The sequence below is a fragment of the Cyprinus carpio genome, chromosome B17 (assembly GCF_018340385.1).
Source record: "Cyprinus carpio isolate SPL01 chromosome B17, ASM1834038v1, whole genome shotgun sequence".
NCBI classification, from domain to species: Eukaryota; Metazoa; Chordata; class Actinopteri; order Cypriniformes; family Cyprinidae; genus Cyprinus; species Cyprinus carpio.
In genome coordinates, this window is record NC_056613.1 from 18015201 (window position 1) to 18031520 (window position 16320).

Here is a 16320-nt window from a genome sequence, read left to right on the forward strand (position 1 = left end):
AGGGAAAAAAAAATTTCAGAAGCCTACTTTAAGAATACATTTTGATAAGTTAAATTGTTTTTATCTATTCAAATAATTAGTCATGCTAAAACAAAGAATTTGGTAATAATAAAACACGGTGTGAAAAATGAAAACATTTCATAGGGCCCTAAGCATGTATTTTTTATTAAACTTTTAATAAATGGATGTGAAATTGTATACATTTCATAATTTTATTAATTAGACATAATTTTTGATTAATATTTAATTTAACCATTAAAAAGGAGTAAAGAAAAATTTAAATGGAAAAAAAATGCAATAAAACAAAATTAAAATGGAAAAAACAGAAATAATAAACAAACAAAAAAAAATTAATTAAAAAAAAAACAAAATGCATTTCATAGGGTCTTTCTAGCTCGACTTCACACATTGCGCAGTCATGTTGGAAAGGTCAAGCGTGACATAGGTGGAAGTAGTAGTCCGGACACGCATCGCAGGGCTAGTGCAAGCCAAGCATTTTTGGTAAAAAGTATATACATTTTAATTTTTTTTAGAAAATAACTGATTGTTTCTCTTATTGAGACCCTTATCCCTCAGCTGGGATCATGTAGAGCCCTTTGAAGCTCCATTGAAACTGCAATTTGAAGCTTCAACCCGTTGGTCCCCATTGAAGTCCACTATATGGAGAAAATTCCTGTAATGTTTTCCTCAAAAACCAGTGTTGTTCCAGTGTTGTTTTTATCACGTCTTCAACTAAAATGGAGCGTGTGTTTAATTACTTGAAAATTAACTAGCATTATGTCTTCTGTCCTAGCTTCTTTCAGGATGGTCTCAAAGCAGTGGACAACCTCAAACCCTCAATAGAGAAACTCGCCACAGACTTGCACTCGGTGAGAGATTTTTCAAAGCTGAAACACTGACATGCCAGCTTTATACTGGCTCACACCTCTGATCTCCATGTCAATTCTCATTTTCACCTTCACAAAACCTTCTGCTCAAAATCCACTGCTGTTGTGTGTTCAGATCAAACAGGTACAGGATGAAGAACGCAGGCAGCTATCCCAGTTACGGGATGTGTTAAAGACCACTCTGCAAGTGGAGCAGAAGGAGGTTGGTCCTTTCTGAAATCAAATCCCACGCAATTCGCAGCCATTTACAAACCACAGCACTATTCACAGTGCATTTATAGCTCAGTTTAAAGTGTGTCTGAATTAAAATGGTTTAGAGCTCAGTAAACACTGAATGGGAAAACTGGTCATCAGCCTCTACTACTTCCTTATCTTCCTGCCAATTTTCTCACCCTCTTAAGCTTTAGTTACTCTCAAGACATTTAAGTGTTTCCTCAAACAAGTAGCTTTGGCATATATGATAACAGACATTAAGAGATTACACACATTTAATCTAAATGCAAATAATCAGAAGTTAACAATCCTCTTAACTCCACATGAAGAAGTAAGAGTTTAAATTGTCTATCTATCTATCTATTGGCTATCTAATCCATCCATCCATTTATTTTTTCCAATAGGCACTGTACACTTTTTTTTTTTCCCCCGTAGGCATCATAGACTTATTTGGATGATATTGGCTAATTTTTCCATTTCTGGCTGCATACTCTAGTCCAATCATTATGAGCCGTAACATAAAAATAACTGGCCATTGATGTCACACAATGTTTGATACATTCTTACAGTATATAGCAATGTTGTTTTAGTATGCAAAATGTTTTTTGTAATCTGTCTGAAGAATGCTCTCTTCTCTTCTTTAATGCTACCGTCCTTTGGCAACGAAGTCTAGGAGAGTAAGTGTCTACTTGGTATACATGATCATACTTGTGCATTTGCCATTTCCTGGAATTGTTTGAAAATGTAAAAGAAAAGAAAAAACAAACATGCAGTGCAGATTAATTAAATCTAAGGCTCTGAGTGCAGTTCATACAATGTTGCGGCTGATGACTTTTATCCAACCCTGAGTGATGTGGCACTATATTTAAGCCGAGCTTTATACAGCGCACACCGTCAAAATACAGCCCATTTTGGCTTTCGTCCAACTCAAAACATTAGTACTAAAATGGCAGTGTTCTCATTACTGGCTCAGAGCCTTGTGTTCCAAAGCAGTGCGTTTCCAAATGAGCTCAGCTCCCTGGGGACGCTTGAAACCCACTGCTCCCATTTCCTCACTGCAGTGACAACACTGCCATACAAAAACACTGCTTTTCACTTCCTCTGACTGCTGAGGTGCCAGTGCTTCACTGCTGCTGTGTGTACTGTACAGAGAATACATTTACATATCTGTTCTCCTCATAGGACTCACAGGTTAGACAGAGCGCCACCTACAGTCTGCACCAACCCCAGGGTAACAAAGAACACGGGACGGAGCGCAGCGGGAACCTTTACAAGAAGAGTGATGGGTAATCATATTTTGACATCACATAACATAGTGTGCATTAAAAAAACCATACAGTGAGTTAATGCACATTCGTACAATGACTTAAGTCTGTCCTGCGTAATTTATCACGTATTTAACGCTTAAATAATCGTTGATGTGGCTTTTACTGTTTCCTGCCTACTTCCTCAGGCTGCGGAAAGTGTGGCAGAAGAGAAAGTGCACGGTCAAGAATGGTTATTTGACCATCTCGCACGGGACGGTACGTAACCTACCTCTGATATTATTTATATCTGATTAGTTTTCATACTCATGTGTACATGCACTAACATATGGGTAGTTGAAATGTCAAGTGGAGCAGTGACAGCAGTGTCCTGCGGTGAAACTTGCAATTTTAATGGGGGTGGGCATAAGGATCTTGAAATATTGATGTTACTATTACTGATTTAGTGAGAGAATTGCTTTTTTTGCATGAGAATAAATGTATACTATAAGCTTTGAAGTGAAAACATTAGCTGTTGTTAATAGTTCTTGTCCTACATAACTGTTTAGTACTATTTATTGTACTATTCAGTGCTACTATTTGTTCCTTTTTTTGTTAATTTTATTATTCTTTTTTGGATTAAAAATATGGTTTTGCAATGTTAATCGTGATGGCTTTTAAATATCATGTTACATAAATGTAATTATTACCTATTTTATCCTCAGAAATCACCAAAACTTTCCATTTAGTGGAGGTATTGGTTTCAATAATCTACTATGTTGGTCTCGGAAACAGTTGATATTGGATTGAAATCCTTAAATAACAATAAAAAAAAAGTCTTAACTCCTTTTTTTAAAATAATTATTATGAGTTATGATGATTATTATTTATGCCATCATGTTAATTGAGACTACAGAGAATATAAATGCTTTAAAAATTAATTTGTCACACCGTAAGTACATTTAAGTGAACTTGTGAAGGCTAAAATGGTGAATTAAAAATAGTAAATAAATAAATTAATTAAAAGTGGACAATCCACATTACCTGTGATATACTTATCTTTGCTAAATCATGCTGTTTCCTCATTAGTGCAACGCTAATTCAAGTCTTTCAGCCTTCAACCCGAGCCTCTCAGTGAACATCATTAGTCTTTTCCAGAGGCATTTCCTTTGGCCTCAGTGTTGTTCAGATCTGAAAACTTTCCTTGTCACCAAGACAACTAGTGAGAGGATAACAGGAAGTGTAGAATAAAAGAGCAATTCAGTAGCTGCTTTTGTACACCTTGTGCTGGAGCGCATCAGCCTGTGGCCTGATTTTGAAACTTCAGGACGTTCTTGCTGTGGCTGAATCTCAATTTCTCAATGTAGAGTAAATGTATGAAAAAAGAGAGCCAAATACATTTAAGTTTATGAAGGGATTTATAAAGGTGTTTTGGGATCTGTTTTAGGACCATTAGGGTTTTTTTATTATTATTATTTATTTATTTTTTATTTATACATGATTTCCATGTAATTGTTCTTGTTTGATTTTCATTACAATAAAATACATTTTCTGTGATAAAATAAATGCTGTAATATAATGATTGAAAAAAAATGTCAGTGTAAATTAACTCAGTAAACTCAAAAACAGAAAGAAATACGACCTGTACATGTTCTTTCTAAGTTTTAACACTAAATCATGATATTAAGCTTGTATTGAGATGAGTGTAACTGTTGCTCTCTCTCTCTCTCTCTCTCTCTCTCTCTCTCTCTCTCTCTCTCTCCGTGTCTCAGGCTAACAGACCTCCTGCCAAACTCAATCTTCTCACCTGTCAAGTGAAGCACAACCCAGAGGAGAAGAAAAGTTTTGACCTCATCTCCCGTACGGTTACACCTGTCACCGTTACTTCACACACATGTATAAATCTGATATGGGAGCTCTGTAAAACTTAATTAAAGCTTGGCTGCTAAAGACGTAACTGAGAACATTGAAGGCAAAAATGTTAGAGCAGCAGTGCAAAAAAAAGTTGAATTAAGTTGTTTTGAGGTTTATATTAAGAGGTCCTTATCAACCAACTGAAAGTTTATTTTTGATCTTTTAAATGATAAGAAATATTAAATTAAAATGAATATATTAGTAAAAAAAAAAGAAAAAATTATAAAATCATTTATATGTTGCATTTGGTTGTATTTGTTTCATCAGACATTAATTATGAATTTGTTTATATACTATATAATTGGAGAGTTTGTAGGAGGAAAATTCCCCAACACTAAATAGTATAGAGCCTTGCAGTTCTGTGGCTTGTAGAGTTTCGTTGTGACATTCAAGGCTACAGAGTGTGGTTATTGTTATCTATGAGGAAGTAGTGGCTGAGGAAACACTGGCCCTGGCTGAGGGATTTTCTCCCTTGTTCCTGTGCTTCCTCTAACATCTCATCTAACCACAGGAAACTAATGCCAGAGAGAAAAACATGTTCAGTTTTATGTGTCCCTCCATGAGTGGGAGTATTTGAGCTTATCTTGCCAGTCCCATCCTCTTATGTTTTTTCCAGTCTTCCTCATTCCAAATGAATTGTCACAGTGTCCCTCTAGTTTTTCTCTGGGTTAACCAGCACAACTTTATTTATCAGACTATCAGTGGTGTTATAGTGAACTCAGCTAAACCATTATCATCATTTGTATCAATTGAAATAAACCTGAAATAAAGTAAAATATTAAAATTAGATGAAAAACATAAGCTTGGATTTATTAGAATTAAAATATAAACAGAAATGAATACTAAAATTACTAAAACTATGCAGAATAGCATCGCTTTACCAAATGGCCTTTAAATGGCAGGAGGCATCGTGCACATCAAAATCAGGAAAAGCAACAAATTAATATTATTCAGCATATCCTAGCTTTTTACAGAAAATATTTAGATGTAATCTCCTTTGTGTTGGCACCAATAGCCTCGTGGGCAGTGCATCGACAAATAGTGCTGTTGCACTTCAGGCGTCCCGAGTTCGAGTCCTGGCTCGCAGACATATCACGATCCTATCTAGCTACTATCCTATCAAAATAAAGGCAACAACACCATTAATAAATCTTTAAAAAAGAAAATATTCATATGGAATCCTCTTTTTAATTGTTAACATTTTCATAAGTAACTGTAATTTAATTGCACATTTTTCCCAGTAACTGTAACGGATTACAGTTACATTTACTTTGTAATTAAATTATGTAATGCCTTTACATGTAGCTAGTTACTCTCCAACAGTGGTTGCCAGGACAACTGAAAAGGCCTGTGACAACATTTAATACGAAGCACTGTCTATGTACAGTGCATCAGGTGATGTAGGAAAGATAAAGATGTCACAATTTTGCGACGAAAATGTAATAATATTTGGGCCATGTCTGTTTTGTTTTTTTTTGGTACAAATCCATCTGAAAAGGGATCATTACTCTCGGCTAGAAAACACTGCACAACTTTTGTTTTGATTTGCAGTCTGAACAAATCAACTCTAGTTGCTAAAAGTCATATCTAGTCTGCAGATTTCAGTTAACAGATTTCACAGACATGACATCAATTTATGATGGGCACAGCAGGGATGGACAAAATATAGGGCTCTAAACAGATCTATTATTGTCAAACGTTGACCAGTTTTCTCCAAGGTCTATTTGTGCTTTTATCTAAAAAAGTCTTTCTGTTCTTCTTTCACTCTTAGATGACAGAACATATCATTTCCAGGCAGAGGATGAGCCAGAGTGTCAAATGTAAGTGTGTTTGTCTGTGTCCCTGCTCAGTTTTCTGAGGAAACCTGTCATGGGGACATTCCCTGCAGTTTTAGGGAATAACTAAGTGAAAGTACTAAAATACTGCAGCTCTTCCAGTAATTAGCTGTTTTCCCCAACTGAGGGGCAGCTGGACAGTCATCAGATAAGACTTAGAAAAATCTGATTCATTTCATCCGGTTCAAAAAATGATTCACTGATTTGAATCACCATTCATTTGTGTTCCTTGAGCTCATTGCAAAGCACATCTTTCCCACTTCCTTTTTTTTTTAGTATAAAATTATCTGTAATTATAAATTAAGTTTGAAACTGCCCATCTAATTAATATCATGGTTGTTTTTTTGACAGATAATTGTGTATAATCATTAATCATGGTTCCCCCTTAACTTTAATATAGTTAGCTGCTTTTTGCTAGTTGCTTCTAGTGTAGTGAACTGCTGTATGAGACTGTAGTTGAGCTAGTTTAAATTGAGTTTCAAAGTATCTTCCCCAGCCTCGATTCCCTGCAATGCTCTAAAAGCTGTTACTGTAAGTATAATCAGTGCTCTGTGTTTCTTATTCCTCATGATCTCAATGCATCTCTTCTCTTCTCAGATGGATCTCAGTGCTGCAGAACAGCAAGGAGGAGGCGCTCAACAACGCCTTTAAGGGTGACCAGCATGTGGGGGAGAACAACATTGTGCAGGAGCTGACCAAGGCCATCCTGGGTGAGGTCAAGCGGATGGCGGGTAACGATGTCTGCTGTGACTGCGGAGCTCCCGGTGAGTGACCTGGAAACCGACAGGAAGGAGGAAGTGGAGAATGAAGGGGGGGGGGGGGGTTTTGAATTAGCTCACAGGAAGAACAAAGTGGAAACTGGTAGTAAAGGAACTCTGTTATAAGAATTGAATTTGCATAGACTGCTCTGTTTGGACCAGCCAGGTACTTGTTGACTGACAAGACAACATCAGCATACCAAAACTTTATTATTATTATTATTATTATTATTATTATTATTATTATTATTATTATTATTATTATTATTAATGCATTTATTAAATGTTTTACAATAATAATAAAATAATTATAATAATAAAAAAAATGTAGTAATAATAATTATTATTATTATTATAGTATTTAATGAATTTAATATAATGAAATTTTATAACAATTTATTCTTTTATTATTATTATTATTATTATTTAATAATAATAATGGATACATCAATAAAATATAATTCAATGAATTTGTTAAATAGTATTGCAGTTTATTATATTAAATAATGAATTACTTAAATATGTTATACAATAGTGATACAATAATAACATAAAAAATAATAAGTATTATATAATTTATTTGTTCAGTTTAATTTGTTCATTTATTATTATTATTATTATTAAATAATAAATAATAATTAATACATCAATGAAATGATATATTGTAATGAATTTGTAAAATAGTATTGTAACATACCTATAATGTTAATTATAATATAATTATAATAATTATACAATTATTATTATTTTTGTTAAATAATTACTAGACCAATAAGGATAATTACATAATTTAATAAAATAATGTAATACACAATAGTGAAAATACCTGTAAAGTATTATTATTAATAATAAATTACTTAAATATGTTATACAATAATGATAAAATAATAACATACAAAATAATTATAATAATTATTATTATTATTATATAATTTAATTTGTTCTGTTTAATTTGCTAATTTATTATTATGATTATTATTATTAAATAATAAATAATAATGAATACATCAATGAAATAATTGTAATGTAATGAATTTGTAAAATAGTATTGTAATGTTAATTATAATATAATTATACAATTATTTTTATTATTATATTCTATATATATTTTTTTATTATTTACTTCTTCACAAAATATTTTTTAGATCAAGAAACGGATCAGATTTTAGAGCATATGCATTAACTGCTATCTCCAGCAATCTGCATAACTGATCATAAAACTCTTCTTGTCATGCATTGTGGGAATGAGAACAAGCTGTCTCATCTTTTGTAAAATGTCACACGTTCTTGATTGACAGCCCCTTTTAAAGCTGCAATTTTTTTTCTCTCTCTCATTCTCCCTCAGGCCCCACGTGGCTCTCCACCAACCTGGGCATCCTGACATGTATCGAGTGTTCAGGGATCCACCGAGAGCTGGGCGTTCACTACTCCAGAATCCAGTCACTAACACTAGATGTTCTCAGCACCTCAGAGCTCTTGGTTAGTGTTTGATCTTTGATTTCACAGCGTGCATCTCCACAGGTTCCCCAGCACTGCTGCTGTAAGCCTCAAATTGGGTTTATTTATTTATTTGGTTTGCACAGGATTCTTTTGATTCAGCCTTCATGCTTGAAATTTTTATAGGGTTTGCTCAAATCACTTTCACATGCATGATTTCTGACCAAAGCGTTTTTGGCCAGCAGTTTAGGATCATTAAAGTAATTACACAAGACTGCAGAACTGTTGGCCACAGTCTGATTGAATGCCAAGATACATTGTTAGGCTGATTGGGATATTATAAAGTAGCAAAACAGATCAAATGGACCCTAAATAAATGCGTTTAGTCTGTTTGTTGGTACTTTAGAGTTGCAAAATCCAATTAGTTTTGCATCACTGTTGATTCTGTGCATGTGTTTGCGTTGTGATGTTTAGCTTGCCAAGAATGTGGGGAATGCTGGGTTTAATGAGATCATGGAAGCTTGTCTGACAGCAGAAGATGTAATCAAACCAAATCCGACCAGTGACATGTAAGCCAAGATTTGTCATCACCTTATACAAATTTATATTGTATGGTCGTACTTATTTAATTCCCTGCAATGGCACAGGCAGGCGAGGAAAGACTTCATCATGGCTAAATACACAGAGAAGCGCTTTGCTCGTAAGAAGTGTCCAGACGCGCTGTCCAAACTGCACACACTCTGTGACGCTGTGAAGGCCCGGGACATTTTCTCTCTCATCCAGGTCTATGCTGAGGGTGTGGACCTAATGGAGCCCATTCCTCTGGCCAATGGCCATGTGAGTGTTTTTCCCATCTCAACTTGGATTGGATAGGAGTTATTCAGTTGTGGATTTCATTTATACTTTTAAGTGATATTCAAATAAAAATAAAAATAATTATTATTATTAAAAACACAATAATAAATTATTTATTTTTATTTGAACTTCATTATATAATACATGTACTATTTATTAATTATATTTATAAAAAATGTAATTAATATATTTGTAAAAAAAAAAAAAAAAAAAAGTTATTGTCAAATGTTTTTTTAATTATTATAATAAAATAATTTTTATTTGAACATCACTTAAAAATAAAAACATTAAATCCAAATTAACTTTATATATAAACCACAGGGAAAGCAGATATATATTTTTCCTGTGGTTTTATGGTACATGTAGATTTTTACTTTGAAATGAAGCTCAAGTACAAATATTCCTACATTATTTAGTTATTTAATTATTTATTAAGTATTTTGTACACACACATATTTAAATGACGTTCAAATAAAGTAATTAAAATATTTTTTAATATTTAAAAAAACTACTTTAATGTGATCCCTTACAGATTTATTATGAAATCACAGTAGATATTTATCCTTTTGTTTACTTTAATGTGGATTTAGTTAAACCAATAAGTATTAAAAATAATAAATAACACACTGTTTGAAACCGATCCGTTATTTATTTACAGTAGTAATCATTACTATGATATTTGATACAATACTATTAGTATTTTTTGTGCAGAAAATTAGTGTGCTTTCGAGTGTAATATAAATATTTTAGTTTCACATGAATACCTGACATTGTATCAAACTGATCAGAAAACATTTCCGTGAAAGGTTCCGTGGTGTTGCATACTCATGGTTCATCCACATACGATATGTCCACAATATCATGGTCTGTCAAACCCAAACAGTAACAGTCTAAACATATCATGTTGTTTGCTTCTTTCTTTCTTGTTTGGTTTGCTGTGGTAGGAACAAGGTGAGACAGCCCTTCATCTGGCCGTGAGACTGGTGGACAGAACCTCCCTTCACATCGTCGACTTCCTCACCCAGAACAGGCAAGACCCAGACAGCCGACACCTTTCCCATGTTTATTTCCTAAACTAAACAACTAAATCTAACCCTAACTCAGACCAAACCTATTTAAATGTGCTAGTTTTGAAGGTTACAGAGCTGTGGCTGGAATGGAAACTTGAGATGTTTTCTAAATAGGCAAAATTGTGTTTGTTTCTCCCCGCAGTTTAAACCTGGATAAGCAAACAGCTAAAGGAAGCACAGCGCTGCATTACTGCTGCCTGACGGACAACAGCGAGTGTCTCAAACTGCTGCTGAGAGGAAAAGCCTCTATTGACATCGGTATGCAGCAAAAGAAATCTCCTCCTGAGTTTGGGTGGGACATTTCCACGGTGTCCCTTTAACGATGTCTTTAAGGATTCTGAGACTCCTTGTTTTGTCTGGTGGATGTTCTCACACCATGTTCTAATCTTGACTGCTGGGAGAAGTTAGTTTGGCGATTGGAGAGGGTTTGTAATTCTGTTGTTGTCCTGTTATTAACAATCTGTCCACCAACAATGGGAAGTAAAGATAACAGAGCCATATGTGGCCTAGCGGTTGTATGTGGGAGGGTGAATCTGTGCCAGGGAATCTCCTTTCTCAGATCCCTGCTAGCGTTTATTGTGAGCAAGCTGTCTGGATAGACTTGGCTTTGTCTTGTCTGTAAAATAAAATCCAATACAGGAAGTCAAGTGTACAGAATGTGGTGGGAAAATGCGAAGGACGCTCTTATCCTTCCAGGCTTATAAAATGTATCAAATCAAACCATTCTGTGTTTGTGTGTGTGTTTAGCTAATGAGGCTGGTGAAACGCCACTGGACATCGCCAGGAGACTCAAACACCTGCAGTGTGAGGAACTGGTGAGCTGTCATATCAATATATATATATATATATAATCAATATATATATTATATATATATATATATATATATAATCATATATATATACAACATCCTTGTAGATTAATTGGAGCAATAGCTGCTAAGACCTGCTGGTTTATGATATGTGTCGGTCTGTTAGCTGAACCAGGCACTTGCAGGGAAGTTCAACGCTCATGTGCATGTGGAGTACGAGTGGAGACTTCAGCATGAAGACCTTGACGAGAGTGATGAAGATCTGGATGAGAAGGTGAGGAAGAGACTTCAGAGAATCAAATGCCTTTGTTGCATTAGATTATGCCTTGTGTGTGTGTGTGTGTGTGTGTGTGTGTGTGTGTGTGTGTGTGTGTGTGTGTGTGTAGATATTTGATAAAATATGTAGATATTTACTAATAGATTATGCTTAATTTAGTGTGTGTAGATATTTAGTGATATTTAATACATTATAACGGTGTATTTCATTTAAAAGTGTTTTTAAATGAAACCGTTATTGTAGCAGGGTAGATTAAAGATATAGTAAAAAACAAGTAAAAAATAATCAAGGCATGTTTTCAAAAATGGTTTTGGGTAAATAAACACAAGAAAGTATTATAATTTATTATTTTAATTTATATACACTAATCTAGTAATACATTGTAATATAGAGCAATTTTTGAGCAATGTAAAAAAAAATCAGTTTTGAATCAGTTCACTTAACCACTTTGCTATTCCTTTTTTAATATATATATATATATATAGGTATATATTTGTGTTGTTGTTGGTTTTTTTTATACTAGTAAATAAACCAACATAAAATAACATAACACTTACTTAAGAGAACATTCAGAGTTTTTTATAGTACGTGTACTTACATGCACTTACAGTGTACTTACCTAAGAAAGCACTGTAATATAAGGTAACTGTGGGTTAGGGGTAGGTTCAGGGTTAGTACCTAGTTATTGTAATTATTAGTGCTGTCAAACGATTCATTGTGATTAATCGCATCCAAAATAAACATTTTTGTTTACATAATATATGTGTGTATACTTATGATGTATATATAAAAACAGACACATGCATGTATATATTTGAGAAAAAATTTATGTTTATATATTAAATATATTTATATATGTATATATTTATATTCATATAAATTATATTGTAAATATTTAAAAAAAATATGCTGTATGTGTGTATTTATATATACAGAATAAATATACACAGCACACACACATATATTATATAAACAAAAACTTATTTTGGATGTGATTAATCGCAATTACTCATTTGAGAGCACTAGTAAATACTATAATAAGTATAGTATATTAATAACAATTTTCATATTGTGCATAAGGAACAGGACTGTAAAATGAAGTGCTACCGCAAAATGTTTAGCTTTCAATCTGTTCATTTGGACCATTTGAACGGATTCACTGGTTCAAAATGCAGTGATTCAGCAATTTTTGCGACTGACCAAATATTAAACTGACCAAATAAAAACTGCATTATAATCATCTCAATTATTATTATTATTTTTTTGTATGGCCTGCAAAATCATTGCAAGTGTTTGATGTGAGTATTCAGTGTGTTTACATTGTGTGTATAGTCCAGTCCTCACCGGCGGGACGAGAGGCCCATCAGCTGCTACACTCCGGGCAGTAATCCCCTTCAGCCCAGTCCGGCCAGCCTGGCACGAGACGCACGAGACATAGTCAAAGACAAGCAGCGGTTTGTGCCCAACCTGGTCAACAACGAGACCTACGGCACCATCATCAACACCAACTCACCGGTCGCCCTGTCCACCTCCGCTCCACCTCTGCCCCCACGAAACTTAGGTACTTTATATTTCAGTCAGCTCACTATGAAGCTGGAAAAACAGTGATTAAGGGCTGAGGGCATTACATTAAAGATACAAATAATAAAACAAAGAAATCCAAAAACTGTAACCAAATGGATGGCATAAAAATGAATATAATTATTAATTAATATAAAAGCCAAGTCGTAACTAATATAAGTAATGGTTACAATGTAAGGTGTCCTTGTAGGTGTCATAATGAAACAATTAAGAACTGATTAATATTAATTATTCACATGTACTGTACATGTACTGTAGGTTATAGTAGTATTTATTATTATAATTTATTTATTATTATTATTTAATTCATTGTATTTTTAACTATTTGAATACAATTGGTTAATTAATGTTAAATCATGTAGTCATATACTACCAGACAAAAGTAAACATTTGAATAAAATGTCCAGTGTTGCATTGTAGTAATGATAATAATAATAGTTAGTGATAATTAATAATAATTATTACTAATTATATTTAGTATATTATTAGCTAATTATAACTATTACAAAATTCATTCAATTTATAACTAATATAATATAAACATAAACAATAAAAAAAAAAATATAAAAAAAAACTTAATTGATGTGTTAGATCATGTAATCATATACACTACTCGACAAAAGTAAAAAAAAATATATGCAAAATGCCCAGCATAAATTTGAACTACATTACTTTAAAAAAAAGAGAGAGAAAAAAAAATGTTATTTCATTGTATTCATTTACTTTAATAATATTTATATTACTTGATAATTGATATATATATAATAAGTGTTTGTTAAATATCCAAAAAAGCTTATTAAATGCTACAGTAAGTCAAACATACATAAATGCATGAAGTCAGTAAGGCTGTGTGACCCTGTATGATTTTCATTCAGGCCACAATATGCTGCTGTATTTTTAGCCTCACAGATGTCAGGTCTCAAAATGTCAGAAATCTCATTTGACCTGTTCTTGAATCCTCACCCTCACACAGTTCACTGCAGAGCTCCATGGCAACGGCCGTGTGAAGAGTCTCTGGACAGGTGTCACGTGCAGACGCTCTCAGGACTGTTTAGAAGGCCTCACAGGTCTGTTAAGATGACAAAAGCTAGATGCCAGTGAACAAGAGACTTTGTCCATCAGAGTTGAACCCGCTTTCTGTGTTAGAACAAGATGTTTTTCTCTCTGTTGGGACTTGAACAGAGTCCCATAGATCTTTGCTCTCAAACCTCAGATGGAGCTCTGCTGGTCTGGAGCAGCTCCAGGGTCCAGAAAAAAAGACATAGCAGAGCTTTCTCGTCATCTAGTAAACAAAAGCGCTGTCCTGTAGACCATTCTGAAGTCACTCTCTTTGAATCTGACATGCAGTCACTCTTTCTTCTTCTCTCTGTCCCACAGTTCAGCCGTCTGGTCTTGCTGGAATGGCTCAGGGATCTCCCGGTTGGAAACCTGGCTCCCTAGATCTGACCGGCAGGCAGCGATCTTCCTCTGACCCCCCCAACATGCATCCTCCAGCGCCCCCCTTACGGGGCACATCCACTTCCCGTGAGTCGGATGTACATGAATGAGTGGGTGAAGCTTTGCTCCGGGCCAGTGATTCTGTATCATGTGGATTTAGATTAAGGCCGGATTGTTCTTTGATTGATCCTGGATCAGCTCTTTGTAATGTCATCATCTTACCGCATGAATATTAATGACATTTTTGTCTTTTGCGAGTTGACCATATTTAACTGTCCATTCACGTTAATATTAATATTCATGAACCAATAGCAGTTGCCAGGTTTCAGAAATTCTGGTCTGCTGAAAGGTTCTTAGTGACCCATGCCTGATTTCCCCCCGAAAATACAAAAATTCAGGAGTTCACTCATACGCTGTCATGTCTGTTAAGGGATTACAGATCAGTAGATGATTAAATGTGTCTTTTTGTTTTCTTAATTCAGGATCAAAAACTTTGAAATAACATGAGATGTAAAAACAGTTTTAAAACTAAAAGTTAAAAAAAGCCAACAAGCATATTTAATATCAGTATATTTTAAATGTTTTATTATTATTACTACAGTGAATATAAATTATTCTAGTTATGCTCAGTGCTATATTTATTCAACTATTAATCAACTGTATAAAAACTATTAAAACAAAAAAAAATAAAAATAAAATTTTTTAAAAATGTATCAACCATGTTTTGTCTGTACAGGCCAAAAATGGGGAAAACTGGAAATATCAAGAAATATAGGAATGATTGTTTTCCTAGAAAAGAAATCGAATTTCATAAAATATTAAAATGAATAATAATGTAATTATGATGATGATATTTTTGTTAATGTTTATACTTTATTGGGTTTTCTTATTTGAAACCAAGCAACAAAATAAAATAATATAAAAAAATAATAAAAATATTAACACAGACAAAATAAAAAAAAAATGGCTGAAATTATTAAAAATATTTAAAAATATACATAAAAATATACAAAAAACAAAATGTGGCTATCAGTTTCAATGTGACCCTGGACCACAAAACCACTTAAGTAGCATTAGCCAAAAATACACCGTAAGGGTCAAAATTATTGTTTTTTCTTTTTTGCCAAAAATCATTAGGATATTAAGGAAAGATCATGTTCCATGAAAATATTTTGTTAATTTCCTACCGTAAATATATCAAAACCTATATTTTTTGATTATTAATATGCATGCTAATATGCATTTGGACTAAATTTGGACTTCAGTATGGACAAATTTAAAGGCGATGATGTAAAATATTTACAGAGCCAATATTATTTTTACATTTTATTTGTAATTAATGAAACACACAAAAATAAGTCTTTATCCAGAAATTATGAAAAACATTAAAAACAAGAAAATCAAAGAGCATAAAGAAGGGGCATACCGGGTACAAATAATGCCACCAAAAATATTGCAATCAAAGACAATAAGGTCAAGGAGTCCAAGTTATGAATAACAATGTGTCTAAAACATAAAAATATTGCAACGTCTGTGAAAAGTTCTTGTTTTAGTAGTTGTGGGGATCTTTCATGTAACGGCAGCTATTTGACGATCTCTGTGCAGTTCTTGTGCCCAGCGGAGCTCCCCATCCTGTGTCTAAAACTGGCAGTATGATGGAGGCCATGACTATACAACCCAAACCCGGACAGGGGCCTCCTGGTCAGAACATCAACCGGGCTACGAGGTCAGAATACTAAACAACCCGTGAACACATGCACACACACACACACACACGTGTACGTATTCACTCTGAAAAAACAACAGCAGCTATTAGCCGCTAGTCCTTGCATAGAACTTTCTGTAGAGTGTTTGGCGAGTCTGACTCCAGTAAAAGGTGAGTGTGTCCTTATCTGAACACAGAGGTGGAAAACGCCTGTAGGGAAATGCTGCTTTACCAGCTCATTAATTCCTATTCAAGTCCTCATTCACGCACACAGTGCCAGAGGACCAGACAAGTAGGG

General features: G+C 33.9%; 1 protein-coding gene across 3 annotated transcripts in view; it reads left to right on the plus strand.

Moving 5' to 3' along the window:
- Window positions 1-16320, plus strand: part of LOC109102651 (arf-GAP with SH3 domain, ANK repeat and PH domain-containing protein 2-like) — a 61702-nt gene that overhangs the window by 42209 nt on the left and 3173 nt on the right. For 2 of the 3 annotated variants that reach the window (XM_042742616.1, XM_042742618.1), the window contains exons 8-25: window positions 794-869; window positions 1003-1089; window positions 1769-1777; window positions 2283-2386; window positions 2554-2623; window positions 4117-4204; window positions 6030-6078; window positions 6691-6857; window positions 8197-8330; window positions 8763-8857; window positions 8936-9125; window positions 10088-10173; window positions 10356-10471; window positions 10961-11028; window positions 11189-11296; window positions 12632-12860; window positions 14258-14404; window positions 15923-16043. In XM_042742616.1, coding sequence (XP_042598550.1) covers window positions 794-869; window positions 1003-1089; window positions 1769-1777; window positions 2283-2386; window positions 2554-2623; window positions 4117-4204; window positions 6030-6078; window positions 6691-6857; window positions 8197-8330; window positions 8763-8857; window positions 8936-9125; window positions 10088-10173; window positions 10356-10471; window positions 10961-11028; window positions 11189-11296; window positions 12632-12860; window positions 14258-14404; window positions 15923-16043 — 1944 coding nt within the window. The remainder of the gene's footprint in view (window positions 1-793; window positions 870-1002; window positions 1090-1768; window positions 1778-2282; window positions 2387-2553; window positions 2624-4116; window positions 4205-6029; window positions 6079-6690; window positions 6858-8196; window positions 8331-8762; window positions 8858-8935; window positions 9126-10087; window positions 10174-10355; window positions 10472-10960; window positions 11029-11188; window positions 11297-12631; window positions 12861-14257; window positions 14405-15922; window positions 16044-16320) is intronic. The other variant, XM_042742617.1, reaches the window with a different exon arrangement.